We start from the raw sequence: 16,722 nt of genomic DNA on the forward strand, positions 1-16,722 counted from the left end.
TAATGGGGTGGGGGTGGGGGATGAGATAAAGGAGGCAGGATATGGAGGGAATAGGCTCCATGTACAATGTATACCTGTGTGAAATTTTTGAAAAATGAATTAGGCAACTGACTCTCACTGATGGCCCAGATGGGTATCTTTGGTGCAAAAGGCCTCATCTAAAGCAAAAGAACACATGGCATCCCTTTTACCTGAAAATCTGCACTTGGAATTTGAGGAGCTTCCTGTTTATGTTTAAGTGACAGAAGAGGAGATGAAGGGGACTCAAATCCACTGATGGGAACAAAGAAAGCAGTCAGAGTGGCCACAGTCCCTCTTGCCTGCCTGTCACCTAGGGTGAAAAAAATAATATGCACATTTTACAGATGAGGAAAGTAGAGGCTGCTGCAGAGGGCTCTCAGACAGTCACCATCAAACCAGGCTTTGACCTAGGGCCAGACTCCAAACCTCAGGTACCACCCCCTCTTTTTCCCCCTCCCCCGGGGCAGCTGATGCACAGTTCAATCAAGGCTACTGCAAATAACTGTGACTGCAGCAACAATCTCTCCTGCTGCTGCATCAGCTGGGTGACTTCGGCAACCTTCCCACTACAGTGAGCTTCTCATTTTACAGATGACTCTGGGTTTCAAAGAACATCATCAATGTGATACCATTCTGACAGTGGTATTTCTAACACCTGGAGTGCTGGTGGCACAATCAGCCATTTCTTTCCCTTCCCTTGCCATCCCACCTTGGTGACCTGTGTCTGTACAGCCCCTGCATGGACTCCCATATGCTTCATCCAGTTTCAATCTTGCAGGTCTTGCTACTGTGAGAAGGACAAACTTAGGGCTCAAGGTACACAGGAAATGAGAATGCACCCAGCAATGCCCCACAATAGAAGGTGTGTGGGATCCTGGCCCTGTGTGGTTCTGAGCTCTTAAAGCAGCTCAAAAATCCCACTCGCCACCTAGAAGCCTGCCAGGAAGAATCTATCAGCCTACAGACCTGTAGATTAGGGCTAGGAATATAGCTTATCTGGCAGAGTGCTTGCCTATCATGCACAGAACCCTGGCTTCCATGCCTAGCACCACATAAACTGGGCATGATGCCCAGTACCTGTAATTCCATTATTTGGATAGTGGATGCAGAAGGATTAGGAGGTCAAGGTCATCCTCAACTACGTAATAAGTTTGAGGCCAGCCAGGCCTAGGTGAGACCCTGTGTAAAAAATAATGAAAGATGAGCAGACAGTGTACCCATCATTCCCTACAAAGTGCTGCCTGAGTGTAGCAGGTAGAACAAAAAGCAAACCCAATGCTTCACAGAACTTACATCTTAGCATCAAAAGAAGTGACTATAGTATTTACCAGATGTCATTAAACCTACAGAAACACAGCATGAAGGTTGAGGCCTGAAGAAGATGAGACCAATGTGGCCATCTGGAAGCAGAGCAGAGCAAGAGTGAGGCGCAGGGACAAGCTGAGCATGGGGTGGGGACAGGTCACGTGGCTGCCCTGGGTCTGCTTAGAGCAGTGGAGGCTGAGGTTGAGGGGCTGGTAGCTGGCTGGTATTTGCAGCCATGGGGGAGGGGGGGGAATCCACGTTTTCCCTGTGAGTACTGCCAAAAGTGAGGGTTGACTCTGCCAACCACACACCACATGTATACAGCTGTGATAGCATACGGGGCTTCAGAGAAGACAGACAAGAAAAGAGCAGCAGGAGGGCAGTGGCAGACAGAAACGGAGAGACGTGCACGTTACAGCAAGAAGCACGGGAAGGCCGGAGGTTTTCCCAGACTCTTGTTCCTGGTGACTAGCCTTCAGAGATGTTTGTGCCAAAGATGTCTAAGTAGCTCTGAGGCTCACAGGATACAGGCATGAATGAAGATGCCGTTCACTCCTTGCAATGCAGGCAGGTCTGGCATGGTAGAAGTTTGTTGCTATTGTTTTGTTTTTCCGTCCTAGCCATTCTGAAAGTTGGGAGTCTCAAAGACAAATTTACCAAGCCAGGAGTGAAAAGTTTTTCTAATTTCCCTGTCTCTTTTAAGAATTCCATCATTCAAAGGTGGGACTCAGCTCTACCCCCAGTCGACCATGGCAGGAACAAAACCAATCCCAGGGTAAAGATCCAAAGAGCAAGAGTCAGATCTTCATATCAACTAAAAAGCAGAGAGCTAGCTCAGTATTCAAATAAGGCCAGAGACAAATTAAACAATTTGAAAGAATAAATATTTTAAGGCCATGGGTACCACAAGTTCAAAGACAGCTTATCTTGAGGCAATTAAATCACCACGGTAAGTAACAGTAAATCAATCCACACTAATTGCATTTGGTGCAAGAGCTTAGAAGAATCTTTAGCGTTGGCTGGTTATTGATTTTATTCTATTATTACTATTGTTATTATTTTGGTAATCGCTTGTGAGGTCAAAAATGCAATGTTTCCAGAGAATATACCACATACTCATGGATGGATAGGATTTTAATTTAGCCTAAGACTATCCAGTTGCCATTTTTCCAGAGATGCTTTAAAGATCTAAAGCACAACAGGACTGAGATGACACAGATGGTCTTTGGCACAGGCTCTGTAGCTGGAAGGCAGTTAACAAGGGGCCCATGTGCCACCCAGGTCCACACCTCCCATCTTCCTCCCACACACTTCCCCACACTCATAGGAAAGAGAGAAACAAATTCAGTACCAGAGCTCTGACTGTCCTTCAAATTAAGAACAGAAACACAAAATAGAAACTGCCACAAAACCCCACATTAGTCCTACCTGCTGCCCACGAGTTCTATGGTTTCCACTTACTTGGTAAGAGTTCGGGCTGCTAACTTGGGCTCAGTCAGCAGTCTGTGCTTGAGCTTTGATAACAAAACACACACCAGTGGGTGTACATCCTCAAGGCAGCGAGTGGGAAAAGGACAAAGGGGTAAAAAGTCACTGAGCTCTGAAGGCACAGACTAACGGATGTAGTCATGATGCCACAAAGTCACTGATCGAAACCCATGTACCATCCCTTTAAAACTGCAGCCCTCCTAATTCATGCCCTTTTACTCAATTCTGGGCCTTAGTCTTCTGATCTATAACATGGAGATATTAATACTTGCATAGAAGGGTTATCAGGGCAGAGTAAAGTATGCATATAAAACACTTTACATAGCAATGTCCAACAACTGGCATTGTGAGATCACTTGGGGGTACTAGTAACTGGAATTGCTTACAAATGTTTGTCTTCCATTCTAGTTACTTGAGATTATCTCTTCAGTTCCAATCCCTTTGTCACAGGGGTTAGAAGGAAAGCCAGTAATAAACTATTTACACAGCAACCTCCATGGCTGACTTCATCCTAAATACTATCTCTGTCCAATTTTGAATATCTGATCTCGTGTGTTCTGTGTGCTCACACGCCCTTTACCTTCTCCATGCATACCTCACTGCAGCTTGCTGAGATCATATTACAAAGGCCTTTGGCACTTATTTCACTATCAGAATACAAGAAGAGATTATGATACAGATGCTTAGCAACTGCTTTTGCTAAAGGGAGTTGGCTCTGCAACTTGGACCTACAAGGTAATTGTTTGTAAATGCAGGATGAAAGCCTGACATTTCTACCTTTGTTGTTCCTGTCTGTCCCCTTTACTTTGGATGAAGATAGGTAAGTCATTATCCTTAAACTTTCTTCTTGAGTCACCTTAGATTCCCAAATGAGGAACTTCATAGGGCAGACCCTTTCCCAGATAAGGGCAACTGTCCATGAGGGAGAGGTCACACCACAGAGCAAGGTAACCCTCTCCTGAGAGGCAGCTGGCCTCTCAAGCAATAAGGGCTTCTTTAACCACCTTGTGCAGCACATCCAGAACATCCAGAGACAAGGATAAGCAGGACCACATCTTGACCAGGATTGCTTAATTATGCAAATCACATATGCCCCAATTCTCCCCACATATAAACATATAATTCACATCACCATACCACTGATGGGCTTGTGGACACTGAACCCTTTTTGTTCCTCTACGGAGTACTGTTCAAATTCCCTCTGACTTGTAGTTATCATGATGGAGAGCCATCATGCTCCAGGTTTCTAAAAATATGAATTTTAATCAATAGGATAATATAATCTTAACTCAGCTGAAATAAAACTTTAAAAAAATGCAGCTGGAAGAATTGTTGTGCTGGTCTTCTGAGTTCCCACATCTCCTAGGCATAACTTTTCCCTAATATTCCATACAATGGCTATTATTTTTGATGCACATTTGGCTCTGCAGGGACCTATGAAACTGGCAGAGGCCTGACTTCAGCCTAGAAGCCTATGCACCAGGAAAAGTGCCTAACAGAGAAGTGCCCAGTACCCAGACCATCTCACGTACTTTGCAACAAAAGATCCAATAAAAACTGAATCCTTTAGTTGTTCCTACTTTGTCTTTGAAAATTCTGGTTGTTGAGTTGTGGTATGATATACTCCATATGGAAGAATTGGAGAAAGCTTGTCAATGACAATGAGATTAGAGATCAAGGTCTCCTTTACCTCTTATCAGTTTTGTGGCAATGCTGTGGCCAGGCAAATTTCAACTGCAAGAAAGCAAAAGACTCATGGCATGGGCTGTCAAGGATTCAACCTCTTTTAATACATATCAAATATAAATTGGACAGTGTGTTGTCGAGGTGACGGGTCAATTCCCAACCTCAGCTATATCTAAGATCTCTCTGGCCACAAAAAGGGAAGGACCAATGGCCAAGAAGGTCACATGCTGTGTTAGAAACAAAGGAAGCTAATAAAGATGGCTCAGCATTCAGCCACCCTGAACAGTTTCCAAACGGTACATATTTCAAAACTGCTGATTTCAGACTGAATTTTTCTTTGCAGACTTGCACAACTCACACACTACTTTAGGAAAAAAAAAAAAAAAAAAGCTTATGCTCCAGAGGCCAGGAGATTCTTGGTGTCCTTGAAGCTCTGTAGAGGATGGAGCTAGTGTGCAAAGTCTCTCCAGTGCTGAGCCCTTGTGACATGTATCAGTGTGATGGAAAGCACTCATGGGCAGCAGTGATGAGGAGAGAATGGTAGAGAAATACAGAGCATGATGACCCTTGCCAGGAAGCAGATTTGGAAAGCATGCCCAGTGGGTCCAGCAGGAAGGGGTGGGGCTGCTGAGGAGGGCATGACTAGATGTTCACAAGAATGCCATATGGAAGACACACCTGGTAAAAGGTTCTCTCCACCAAGCAGTATATTTATACATTTGTGTTACAGGACACCATTAAGGAAATTGTCACATCAGTGGATCATGTGACTATAATTCTAAGAACAGAAGGAGCCCGCTTCAGATACCAAGAATGTTGAGTAATGGAACCATGACAGGAGAGAGTGTGCACAGTCAAGGTATGTTCACTGTGACAAGGAAGATGGCAGAGAAGGGTAGAAACAACCATCTGAGAACCACTTGGTAAGTCCTTGTCCCTTAGTTTCTTACTAGTGTCAAGGGTAGAGAGGTGGCCAAGGTACTGCTTCTATCCCTAAGCAACAGGTAACTTAGAAAGGTTAAGGGACCTGCCCAAGATCACCCAGCAGTGACAAGCCTGGATTCCAAGACAGTTTAAAACACATGAGAGCAGGCCTTGCTGTAAGACACAGGGCTTTCCTCCAGCTGGACACTAGTGCTTCTCCCATGGGTGCATGTGAGGGGACATGACTCAAGGTCCTCCCTATCCTACCTGTGGATAATGCTGTGTAGACAAAATCTTTCTATAAAAGCCACTAGAGTACTCTGTGGGTGACCTTGTGTCTGTCACTTCTGCCTGCAGCTGGCATTGCCTCAACTGCCTTCCTTCCAGGGGAAATTACTGTGGGTCTAGCATGAGTGGGGGAGGGCCAACATGAACATGCAGTGGGCAGCCACTCTGTAAAGACCTGTCAAGCTGACAGCCTCATGCTTAGAGATCCAGCAGCTTAGTGATGTCCAGGAGTGTTGGTGCTCAAGAGCTTTGCCTTACTGGAAGCAAAGCCCTGACTGTGCTCTCAGAACATGTGAAGATGCTGATCTTAGTATTCCAGCATGTTAGCAGTTGCACTAACTATAAATGACTGGGCACTCTAGTTAAAACACAGTGACTGTCCGACTGGTTACACACAGGCTTCTATGGCTAGCACACACGCCACGCATGTGAACGCACACAGAAACAAATTAAGTGTAGGAGGTCTACAGGAATGTGCTCCAAATGGAAGGGTTTTTCCTCCCAAAGCTCCAAACCCACTGTAGTGGTTTCGGAGCCCTGCAAACTTCTACGTCAGAACCACATGGGAAAGCGTCGAGGTCAAGGTCAATGGCTGGGCTATGGCTCACTGAGAGCACCCCTAGGGCTAGAAATTCACTCTCTACACATTTCCAAGATCTAATAATGATTACAGTGCTGACTACAGAGAAGTCAAATTGGTATGGAAAGTGGAAATGGGCCTTAGAGAGAGCTGGCGCCCCTTATGGAGAGAGAAAGCTGGTGCTCTCCCCTGCCTTCCACACAACTATGGTTATAGTGGATAGCTTCCATCCTGTTTCCTCACAGCAGTCTCTGAAATAATTACATCATTGCTGAAAGTTTTCAAAGAGGGAAACAGTGGCTTACATCAACAAGGAGCCCCACAAGTGTCCACTAGATGGCAAGTAGCGGCACCAATGGAGCAGCCCTCATCTGCTCGATGCTGGTGACAATTCACACAACAAAGAAAAGAGCATCAGTGTCTAGAAATAAATTTTAAAAATTATGAGAATATTAGAGTAAGTGCTTTATAAACAGAATTAAATCCAAACAAAAAGAATATGGGCATGATCAGCTGGTTTACACCCCTTCCTTTGGTTCTATTGTGAAACTGGACTCATTTTCAAGAGATACAGGAGGAAAAATACAGCCAGCATCCTTTGATCACCCACCAGGTGCCATGTACTGGACACACTGCTCATAAAATTATACTGCTTTTAATATCCCCAACACCAGGAGACATATCACCATCAGCATTTTATAGGTAATAAGATTAACATAAAGAAGTTAAATGACACAACCTACAAATGGCATGGCTGGGAACTAACTCGGACTCTAAAGCCTGCAGTTTCTAGGCTACCTCATTGTTCTGGGGCTTTCAAATACCAAAGGTGGTTCACCACCATGCAGGCAGGAGAGCACCAAAGACTAGAGACATACTCATACTCTGCTCTCACATTAGATCTAAGCCATCTTTTTTTTTTCTTCTTACAGTGTTGTGGTTTTTGCTTACATATATCAAAGAGGTGACCCTTTTAACTCACATAGCTCAAAAATCAGGCATAGGTTGGGGAAATGGCTCCGTGGACAAAGAGCTCCCCAGGCTGGTGTGAGATCCAGAGCTCATATCCTCAGAACCCATGCAAAAGCCAGGTGGGCATGGCCAATGATCTGCAATCTAAGTGCACAGGAGGCAGAGGCAAGGATTCTTACAGCAAGCTAGCCAGCCCAAACAGTAAGCTCCGGGTTCAGCAAAAGATCCTGCTTCAATATATAAGGGAGAGAGTATTTGAAGAAGACACTCAACGTCGGCTTTTGGTCTCCACTGATGCACTGTATGCCTGCACATGCATACATATATGAAACCTGAACATATGTGCCCCACACATGCAAACATGCATATGTGTACACTCACGACACATGTCACTATAACCCTGTCTTTCCATGTACTCAGTTTGTATTCTCGCCCTCCCCAGTAGATAATGTGCCTGTTTATTTTGCATAGATTTTTACAAAAGCTTGAAAGTAAACATAAGAAATGCAGTTTTATCATTTTTAATCTTCCTTTTGCAGTTTCTTATACAGATTGGACATCTTTCTATAGAAATGAGCAGAGAGATATTTTAACTCCTTTGAAGCTACAGATTATTTTGTTGTTGTTTGCTGATTTTTTACTTAACCCTTACCATATACATGGATATATTACCTATTTCTATTAGATAATCCTATCGTTACGTTTCATATATCTGGAAGGATCTATGCAGTAGATGAATTCTGACAAGTGACTATTTTACATCATCCGTCACACACTTGCAGTGGTAACAGATTCTGCTGTATTCATCTCCTTGGGGCACACACCATTTTACTCCCATCAACAATACATGAACAGGGTTATTCCCTTGTGGCCTGAAGTGGGGTGTGTACTTGAACTCTGATGTGAGTGAAAAATGACCTCAGCATGATTTTGCTGATTTTTTTTAATCGATAAAGTTGAACGTTTTAGCATGTACCCAAGTTATTTCCTTGTGTCCAATTCTTTTTACATACTTGCCTATGAGAAAAGTCTTTATAACAACAAGAGATAAATTTTTAAAAGTATTATATGAAAATAATTCAAGCTGCTCAGCATTTTCCTTGAATTTTAAAGTAATCTTAAAATTCCATTCTGAGGCTTCGATACCCGAAAGCATGCTAAGAGAAATCTCTGTTTCCTTGAATGAGTGCTAATCTATCAGGCTAGGAAATAATTCAAGGAAAGATGGAGAAAGGCTCAACTCAGCTACAATGGTAGATCTGAGCAACCATTTGTATATGTGGCTGTGATTCATGCCTAACTAGACTTTCCTATGACACCCTTCTAGTCATCTCCTTTCGGGTTCCCCTCAATCCTTTCTTCCCCTCCTCATCACCTGCACACCTGGAGCAGTAGCACCCTCTACACCCCCTATATCTCTCATAAGAAAAAAATACAGCACAGCCACGAATTCAGAACTAGACATTAGACCCAACATTACAGGATGCATGATTCAAGGGAATCCAGCATCTAATTCCCAAAGTTGGTATGTAATGATAGATATGATACCACCAAAATGAAGCATCTTCTTTAGATGAAAAGACAAGACTTCATTTGGAAAAAAAAGAGTGTATTCGAGCTACAATAAAAGCCTGCCTGGAAACACATACTCACTGGTCTAACACTGGCACAGATGTCGTGGAACTAACCAACTATTACTGATCATATTTAAGCCAGGCATTGTGCAGCCAGACACAAAGACTAGCCCATTATTTAAGCCTTCCAGCTCAGTGGCTGCCCATCACTTCCAAGTGTCTCCTCCAGCACTCCTCTGAGGTCAACAGCGTTGACTGTTGTGGGAAGTAGAGGAAGCCCTGAGCAAATATGTAAGAAGTGGTTAAGTCCTGAGTGAGGGGGTACTGTTGACATGAACACAACCATGTCAAGGACACCAGTGCCTCCGATCCATAGGAATAGCAAAGCCTTCCCCAGGTCAGGCTCAGGGAAATGGCAAAGCCTTCCCTGGGTTCATGTGTGGATGTTGACAGTATGTGCAGGTGTTTACAGCCTGAGACTGCTCCCCTGCAGAGACCCCACACACACACAGATTAGCTAAACCTGCCTCCTTGTTCACTTCAGCTGTATATAATAAACCCATCTCCTCAATTCAGTCTTGGAAAACAAAAACAATATGTTTCTGAACTGCTGGTGTTTCCCAAATCAACCAGCTTTGCTGTATGGGTGCTAGTTGTCTCTTCATTCCCTCTTGCCCCATTTAGTTCAATCCCTAAACCCTGCAAGGTTGAGGCAGACTGTGCCCTTGGGAATGCATTTTGATTGCATATACTGTCTGTGTGATGAGCTGGGCTCTGAACTTCATCACCCATTAGATTTCAGGAGACATGAAAATGCTTCCTGCATGAAGATGTCCGCTGTGCAGTTATTTATAACGGCCCAAACTGGGAGCAAGCAAAGGACTCAATTGTGAGGGGCAAGATCAAATAAAGCATGGAACTCAATGCTTCGGTTGTAGTCACAAGGAGTTTGCAAGTCTATTTTCATTAAGTGTGAAATGAATGAAAATACTGGGGGGAAAGGCAGTGGTTTTCTAACTGCATTAAGGGTCTTTGGGCCTTCCTTCAGCTAGGAGGTTCCTCTACCCTGCCTTCAGCTCTGACTCACATGTGGAGCATTTTCAGCAAACCATGCCATGGAACCCAACAAAGCTTTGTCAGTACTAAAGCTGATGCAATGATTTCCATTAAAAAAAAAAAAAAAATCTCACTTACTGTTGGACTGCAAGCTCATCTTAAAAAAAAAAAAAAATGCACCGAAAGCATTCTCTATTCTATAAAGAAAGGAATTTACAAGCATTCTCAACTCTTAGTGAACACTAAATAAATACATAAATAGAAAATATACCATTTTAAAAAACAATCCAGGAATCTGTCTTACTTCAGTGTTTCCTGTCACAAGTCATACATGATAAATTATTAAATCTACCTAAGGAAAAGCAAATTGTTTTCATTTTGCAAACCAGCTGCTGCACAAGTTCAGTGGTATCTGCCTGAGGATCCCGGGCCAAACAGAACACTAGTGAAGATGAGAAAGCTGAATGTTTAGTAGCATTGGCAGGTGGAATGTCCTTGTATACTGTGCATTTTCTGGCCCCCATAAAAAAGCACTTCCACAGGCAGAAATGAAAGGAAAAAATGTGGGGGAATATGATTGGCAGAACAATGTCCCTCCCAAGACACCCATGTCCTAATCCATGAAACTGCTTAAGGAATTAAGACTGCAGGACTGGACCAGGGATTAGGTTTCCTAAGCCCCAGTATGAGTATGATGCCTGGCTCCATCCCTGTCAACTGAAGAAAACACAGTAATAACCAAAAACTTAAGGACAGGAATGAAGACAAAGGTCACTAATCAATCAACTGACCATAGGCTAAGGTCTTTACCTGGGTTATATGAGTATCATCACATAGGCCTTTAAATATTTTATTATTTGAAACAAGGTGTCATACATCCCAAGCTGGTCTTGAACTTGCTACCCAGTCAAAGTTGACCTTGAACTATGAAACTCTTGTGTCCAACTCCTGAGTGTTGGGATCACAGACATGTGCCGCCATTTTAAATTTACATGGTGGGAAGTGAAATAGAGAGTATGCTAGGCAAGCATTCTATCATCTGAGCCACATCCCCACCGCACACAAGATGTGTGTGTGTGTGTGTGTGTGTGTGTGTGTGTGTGTGTACGTACACATGTGGTATGTGTATATACATGCTTGTATACCCCTGCACATGTGGCCATGAGGGCACGTGAAGAGCAGAGGCTACTACCAGGCAGGTAATCTTCAATCTCCACCTTACGCTCTAAGAAAGGATTTCTCACTGAACCCAGATCTCGCTCTCTGACTCAGCTAGGCTGGCAGGCATCCACATCCAGTGATCTACCTGTCTCCATCTCCCCACTGCTGCATTTCTAGACATACATCCCTGTATCCAGCTTTTCATGTGACTGCTGGGGAGTAAACTCAGGTGTTCATGGTTGTTCAACAGCCATCTCTCCAACATCACCCCCTCCCCAGCCCCAAAAGAAAGTCAGAGAAGATATGAAGGGGCACACCCTGTTGCTGGCCTTGAAATAGAGGAAGGCCTATAGGCCAAGGGCTGCAAGGGACTCCAGCAGTGCAGAAAGACAAGGACGTGGCCTTGAACACTGGCCTTGCCAACATTCTCTTTTGATCTTAGTGGAGGCCTGAGTTATAAAATATGTATGTTGTTTTGACACAACATGGTGGCAATTCATTTTAGGAAGAGGAAACCAACACAGGGGTGCGAGGGGAGAAGACAGAGGAGGAATTGCTACTGTCTGGATGACAGTGGCTGGTGGGGAACAATTCCATACCGCTTTATGAGCTAACTGAGAAATCTCACATCGACAGACTGGCACAGGAAAGTTAGGGGTCAGATATGGAGGCTGGCTGTGGTGTTCCTCGACCTGTGTGAGCTTCATTCTCAGCTGTGGTACTACTTGATAAAGAGGGTCCAGACTCTACTGCAAGCCTGAGGGGGACCAGCCATGGCTCAGGGACCAGCTCAGGGCAGCAACACCAGGCCCTGCACTGGATGCCAAGAGCACCACGGAGGAGATCGGTGGTAAGCCCCAGTGTGGATGTTTGACAGGATGAATCCCCACACTCATCCCCCATACATCTACATCACAGTCCAGTCTTAGAAAAACGAGGATTTAGTTCAGGGCTAAAGGCTGCTTCAGCTGTTCCTGGTTAAGACAAGCCGAAAACCAAGGGTGAATGCAAAGCCCCCCGAGACGCCAGCAGCTAGAAGAACTACCCTCACGGGGCCTACTTTCTCACCTACAAAGACAGATGCTGGCTGCTCTGATGCACTGTGAGCTCTAGCATGAGGAATGCGCGACTACACGCGTCGACTGCTGATGAAACACCTTTGTGCACTGGGAGATGAGAAATGAAGTCCCCCGTTTCAATTATGTAAAACACAGGCATAAAATGGAAGATCTAACAGACGCAGTCATGGGATGCTCCAGGTGATACATGGGTTCCACCTTAGCAACTCATGTTCACTGTAGACCCAGGATCAGCTCCCTGAAAACAGCCTGCATGACAGTAGCTTTTCCAACTCCTCCCTTCTCCCCAAAGTCACTGAGAAAGACACAGCATGAACGGCATGGAACAAACCGGGGAGGATGTGGTTTAAGTGCCGGCTCCTTGGGTTTCTGGATGCTCAGTGTATGTCCACCTTCAATCACATGAAGAGAAGTGCTAGGAACCTTCACAAGCTGTTGTGAGCACAGGGTAAGCTTGCTGCTGGGGAAGGTTCTTCTCACCTCACAAATGACAGACACAGTCAATATGATTATAGCAGCTGCCATCACACTATGTGCCAGAAAAGACTAGAGCTGATCAGCTACACTGTGAGGATCAGGTTCTTCATGTGATAAACAGGAGCTGCATATGTACTGTGGGGAGGTCCAAGATGATAGGTATGCACCTTGTTATACAAAGCCAACACCTGAGACATTCAGTCAGTGGGAGCTGTAAGCGTGGTGACCGTATTAGATAATTCTATGAAATTTTACAGCAGGCATTTTCAAAGAACATTTTACAGCAAAGTAGTCAGAAATCTTAAAGATCCCATTACCCTGTGTACACCAAGAAAAATAGCACTGTCAAGAGTCAGGCTGCTTGAAGTGATACACAGAGTTCTGACTGAAAAGCATACTGGGTCACCTTTCTTCCTCTCCATAATTACATGAGAGACTGGCTAAGTACACACCACCACACACATTCAAGAAACATCACGTCCAAGTATTAGGAAAAGATAAAGAGACGCCATCCTCCAAGCCCTACCATGTGCTAGGCACTGCAAAGGGTATACCAGAGCACTCGCCCACTCACAGAAAAAGCCTGCTGGGTAGGCTTCATCACACCCATTTGACCAGGCAATGCACCTGCAGTAATCCAAGGTCCAGGCAGGGACACAACCCCTAAACCTGAACTTTTCCCCTCAGCTTACTCGAGTTCTGAGTGGTAAATGCATGCCTTGTCTCCTGTCTACATCCTCTGACACTATTCCTTGAATTAGTCTCTAAAACGTAAAGAAAGACTATGCTTCTGGAAAGGAGCACAAAACCGACTCCACCCATGCCAGCTAAAGGTCTGGAAAGCAAAGGCAATGCCGAAAGTGGCGTGTGTCCAGATGGAATTCCCACGGCCACCCCCCATGCCCCTTACCTTGAAGGAGGCATGCTGCTCCATGTGCCGCAGCAGCTGTGGCTTCTGGGCTGCTGTGTAGTCGCACACTGTGCACTTGAACTGTTTCCCTGGAAAGAAGCGGAGGACAAGGTGAGCGATGCCAGGCTGGCAGCTCCTGCACGTAACGGGGCCAGTATGCAGAGGTGGCCCTGGCCAGGCGGAAGAGCAGATTCTCAGAGGGCATCAAAAGCCAGTATGATCAGTTGTCAGCAAGTAGGAGCAGGAAGGAGCCCACCACCGAAGGAAGAGAGGGGCCAGATTCATCCAGGGAAGCTCTTAGCGGTAACTAACATTGGAGCACACTTCTACAGGAAGAGAAAAGGTATGGCCAGCCACCTAGAGAGAGAAGGGCACTAAGAAAAAAAACAGAGGTGTTCAAGAGAGACAGAGATAGAGACAGAGAATGGAGAGACACTCATCAGCAAAAAGGGCTACAGCATGGTCTGAAATATGAAACAGCAGCATCTTCCTTCTGGAACCAGAAGTGTGCAGTCTACAGGAAGTTTAGAGCTAACCTGGAGAAGAGGGAAGCCAGAATATTGAGGATTCAGGGCATCTCAGTGAAGGTGAGGTCCTGAGCATCAGATCAGTCTACAGAAAGATGCTCTACACAGAGAAAGATCACTGTGCAAACCTCCCATGCTGGTGGGACAGCCAACAGCATGCCTACAGCAGTGCCATAGACAACTTCAGAGAAGATCATTGTCTTAGCAATGTATAAATATTCAACAATCAAGTGAATGGGTGTATGTGTCAAAACAAATAAATGGATATGAGGAACACATTACACTTCTGATGAGAGTAAACAAAATCTCTATTTGCCATCATACAAATATGTAACCAAACAGAAGTATGAGCTACTATCTGCGGTAGTACATGGTCTTAATGGCGCCAGCATTATGGGAACACAGCTACTGCCCCTACAGCATGGATCCCAAGAGATCCTTGCTCCTCTGGAAAGCACCACACTGCTACTTCAGACCAGACAGGTAAGACTCTCTGTAGTTGCATCCCTATATTCCCCTGCTCTGCAACCCTGAAGCCAAAGCAAACTGGGGAAAGGCACACATGGCCTTGACTCCCGTTCTTACGAAGGCAACCACTAGGTCGGGACAGTGACAGATGTTGCTCCTGGTTTTACTAGATGATTCTACTACCTGAGATTCTGCTGACATTCTATGACCTGAAAACCTTATTCTTTGGTATGACATCACCACCACCTTTGTGTGTGTCTCTGACTAGTCACTGAGTATTTTGGTGACAGTACCCAATGTCCATCATTCTTTATAAACTGATGCCCCACAGCCCACATTCTGATGCATCATTGCACATGACTGTTCTCCACAGTTCTGGCACATGCTTGATGCCCAAATCCACACCTCTGACTCAGTCCTCTTCCCTCAATCCAACATTTGAGAAGTCACCTATTGTCTTAGTCACTGTTCTATTACTGTGAAGAGACACCACGACTAAGGCAACTCTTCTAAAGGAAAGCATTTAATTGGATGTGGCTTACAGTTTCAGAGCTTTAGTCCATTATCATCATGGTGTGGAGCCTGGTGGTATGCAGGCAGACATGGTGCTGAAGAAGTAGCTGAGAGTTCTACATCTGGATCCATAGGCAGCAGGAAGACAGAGCAACAAGACCTGGCATGGGCTTTTGAAACCTTAAAGCCCACTCCTAGTGACACACTCCAACTAGGCCACACCTAATCCTGTTCAAATAGTACCCTTCTCTGATGATTATGCATTCAAATATATAAAGTCTTCAAATCACCACATTCCATTCCCTGGACACCATGGGCTTATAGCCATATCATAATACAAAAAAAAAAAAAAAAAAAAAAATGCATTCACAACAACTTCAAAAGTCCCCATAGTCTTTCACACTTTCAATACACCTTCAAAGTCCAAAGTCCCTTCTGAGACTCATGGAAATCTAACTGCAATCCCCTGTAAAATCAAAATAAAAAGGAAGATCACATACTTCCAATATACAATGCCACAGGATATATATTACTATTCTAAAAAGGAGGTAAAGGAGCACAGTAAAGAAATACTATAATACCAAAGCAAGAATGAAAACCACCAGGATAATCTACAAATTCTGCATCTCCATATCCAATGTCAAAACACTCTTCAGATCTCCAACTATTGCCAGCTTTGTTGACTGCAACCTACTTCTTTCTCTTGGGCTGGTTCCATTCCCTGTTAGCAGCTGTCTTTGGCAGGTACTCCACACCTCTGGTATCTCCAACATCTTGGGGTCTCCAACACAATCCAGGATTCACTCTCACAGCTTCATATAATGGCCTCTCTGGGCTTCCATGCAAGAACACTGCTGACACACAGCTGGCCTCAGCAGCTTTCCTTAGCCATGGTGTGGGGTGGGGGTAAGATTCCACAACCATTTTCTTGTGTCCTTGACTCTAAAGACAGACCTACATGGCCAACGCTGCCAAGTTCTACTGCTTGCTAGGGATGGAACTTGGTCCCCTCATTCAAATACATTTTTATCAGCTTTCTGTTTTGAAGGTTTCCTTCACTGTTTAAGCTTTTCTGTAATTCTTTCTCACCTGTTGGAAGCTTAGCTGGATAGAGTCTTGCCCTGAGTTCACTGCCCCCTTTATTCCATCAGCATCAGGCTTCTCTTTAAATTTTTTACCTCCTTGAGCACTGGACTTGGCTCCAACATTACATTTCCTGCTACTCCTTTTCTCCTTAAACTAAATATTTTGTATTTTCCCTTGCTGAGCTTCCTTGTTTTCATTATATATCTGCATAAGTGTGATCACTAATGACTGACTACACAACACAGTCAATGAGTCTTGTTAGGGACCAAGATGTCAGGAACCAAACATGAACCATGGAAAAGTACTAGCTAGGCCAAAGAACAAGTCATAAGCCCACTGCCCCTTCCCAGAGCAGTAACACCCCTTTACTAACCAGAGGCCCCCAAAAATAAGAGAACATACCACAGTCAGGTGCCATGACAACCGAATGTAAAGAGCATTCCATAGTCAGGTAGCCTAGCAAAAGAATAAATGGCCCCTGACCAGTGACCTTAGCCAACATCTCACAGTTGCATGATCTGCTTCATACATTTTGCACCCCCTTCCATGTTCTGCACACCCCTTTTTTCCTTCCCTCCTTCCTGCCCCCTCCCCTCCTATGCTATAT

General features: G+C 44.6%; 1 protein-coding gene across 2 annotated transcripts in view; it reads right to left on the bottom strand.

Moving 5' to 3' along the window:
• Positions 1-16,722, bottom strand: part of Zfat (zinc finger and AT-hook domain containing) — a 188,343-nt gene that overhangs the window by 51,955 nt on the left and 119,666 nt on the right. For both annotated transcript variants that reach the window (XM_036208746.1, XM_036208745.1), the window contains exon 11: positions 13,522-13,610. In XM_036208746.1, coding sequence (XP_036064639.1) covers positions 13,522-13,610 — 89 coding nt within the window. The remainder of the gene's footprint in view (positions 1-13,521; positions 13,611-16,722) is intronic.

This window comes from Onychomys torridus, chromosome 16, assembly GCF_903995425.1.
Source record: "Onychomys torridus chromosome 16, mOncTor1.1, whole genome shotgun sequence".
NCBI lineage: Eukaryota > Metazoa > Chordata > Mammalia > Rodentia > Cricetidae > Onychomys > Onychomys torridus.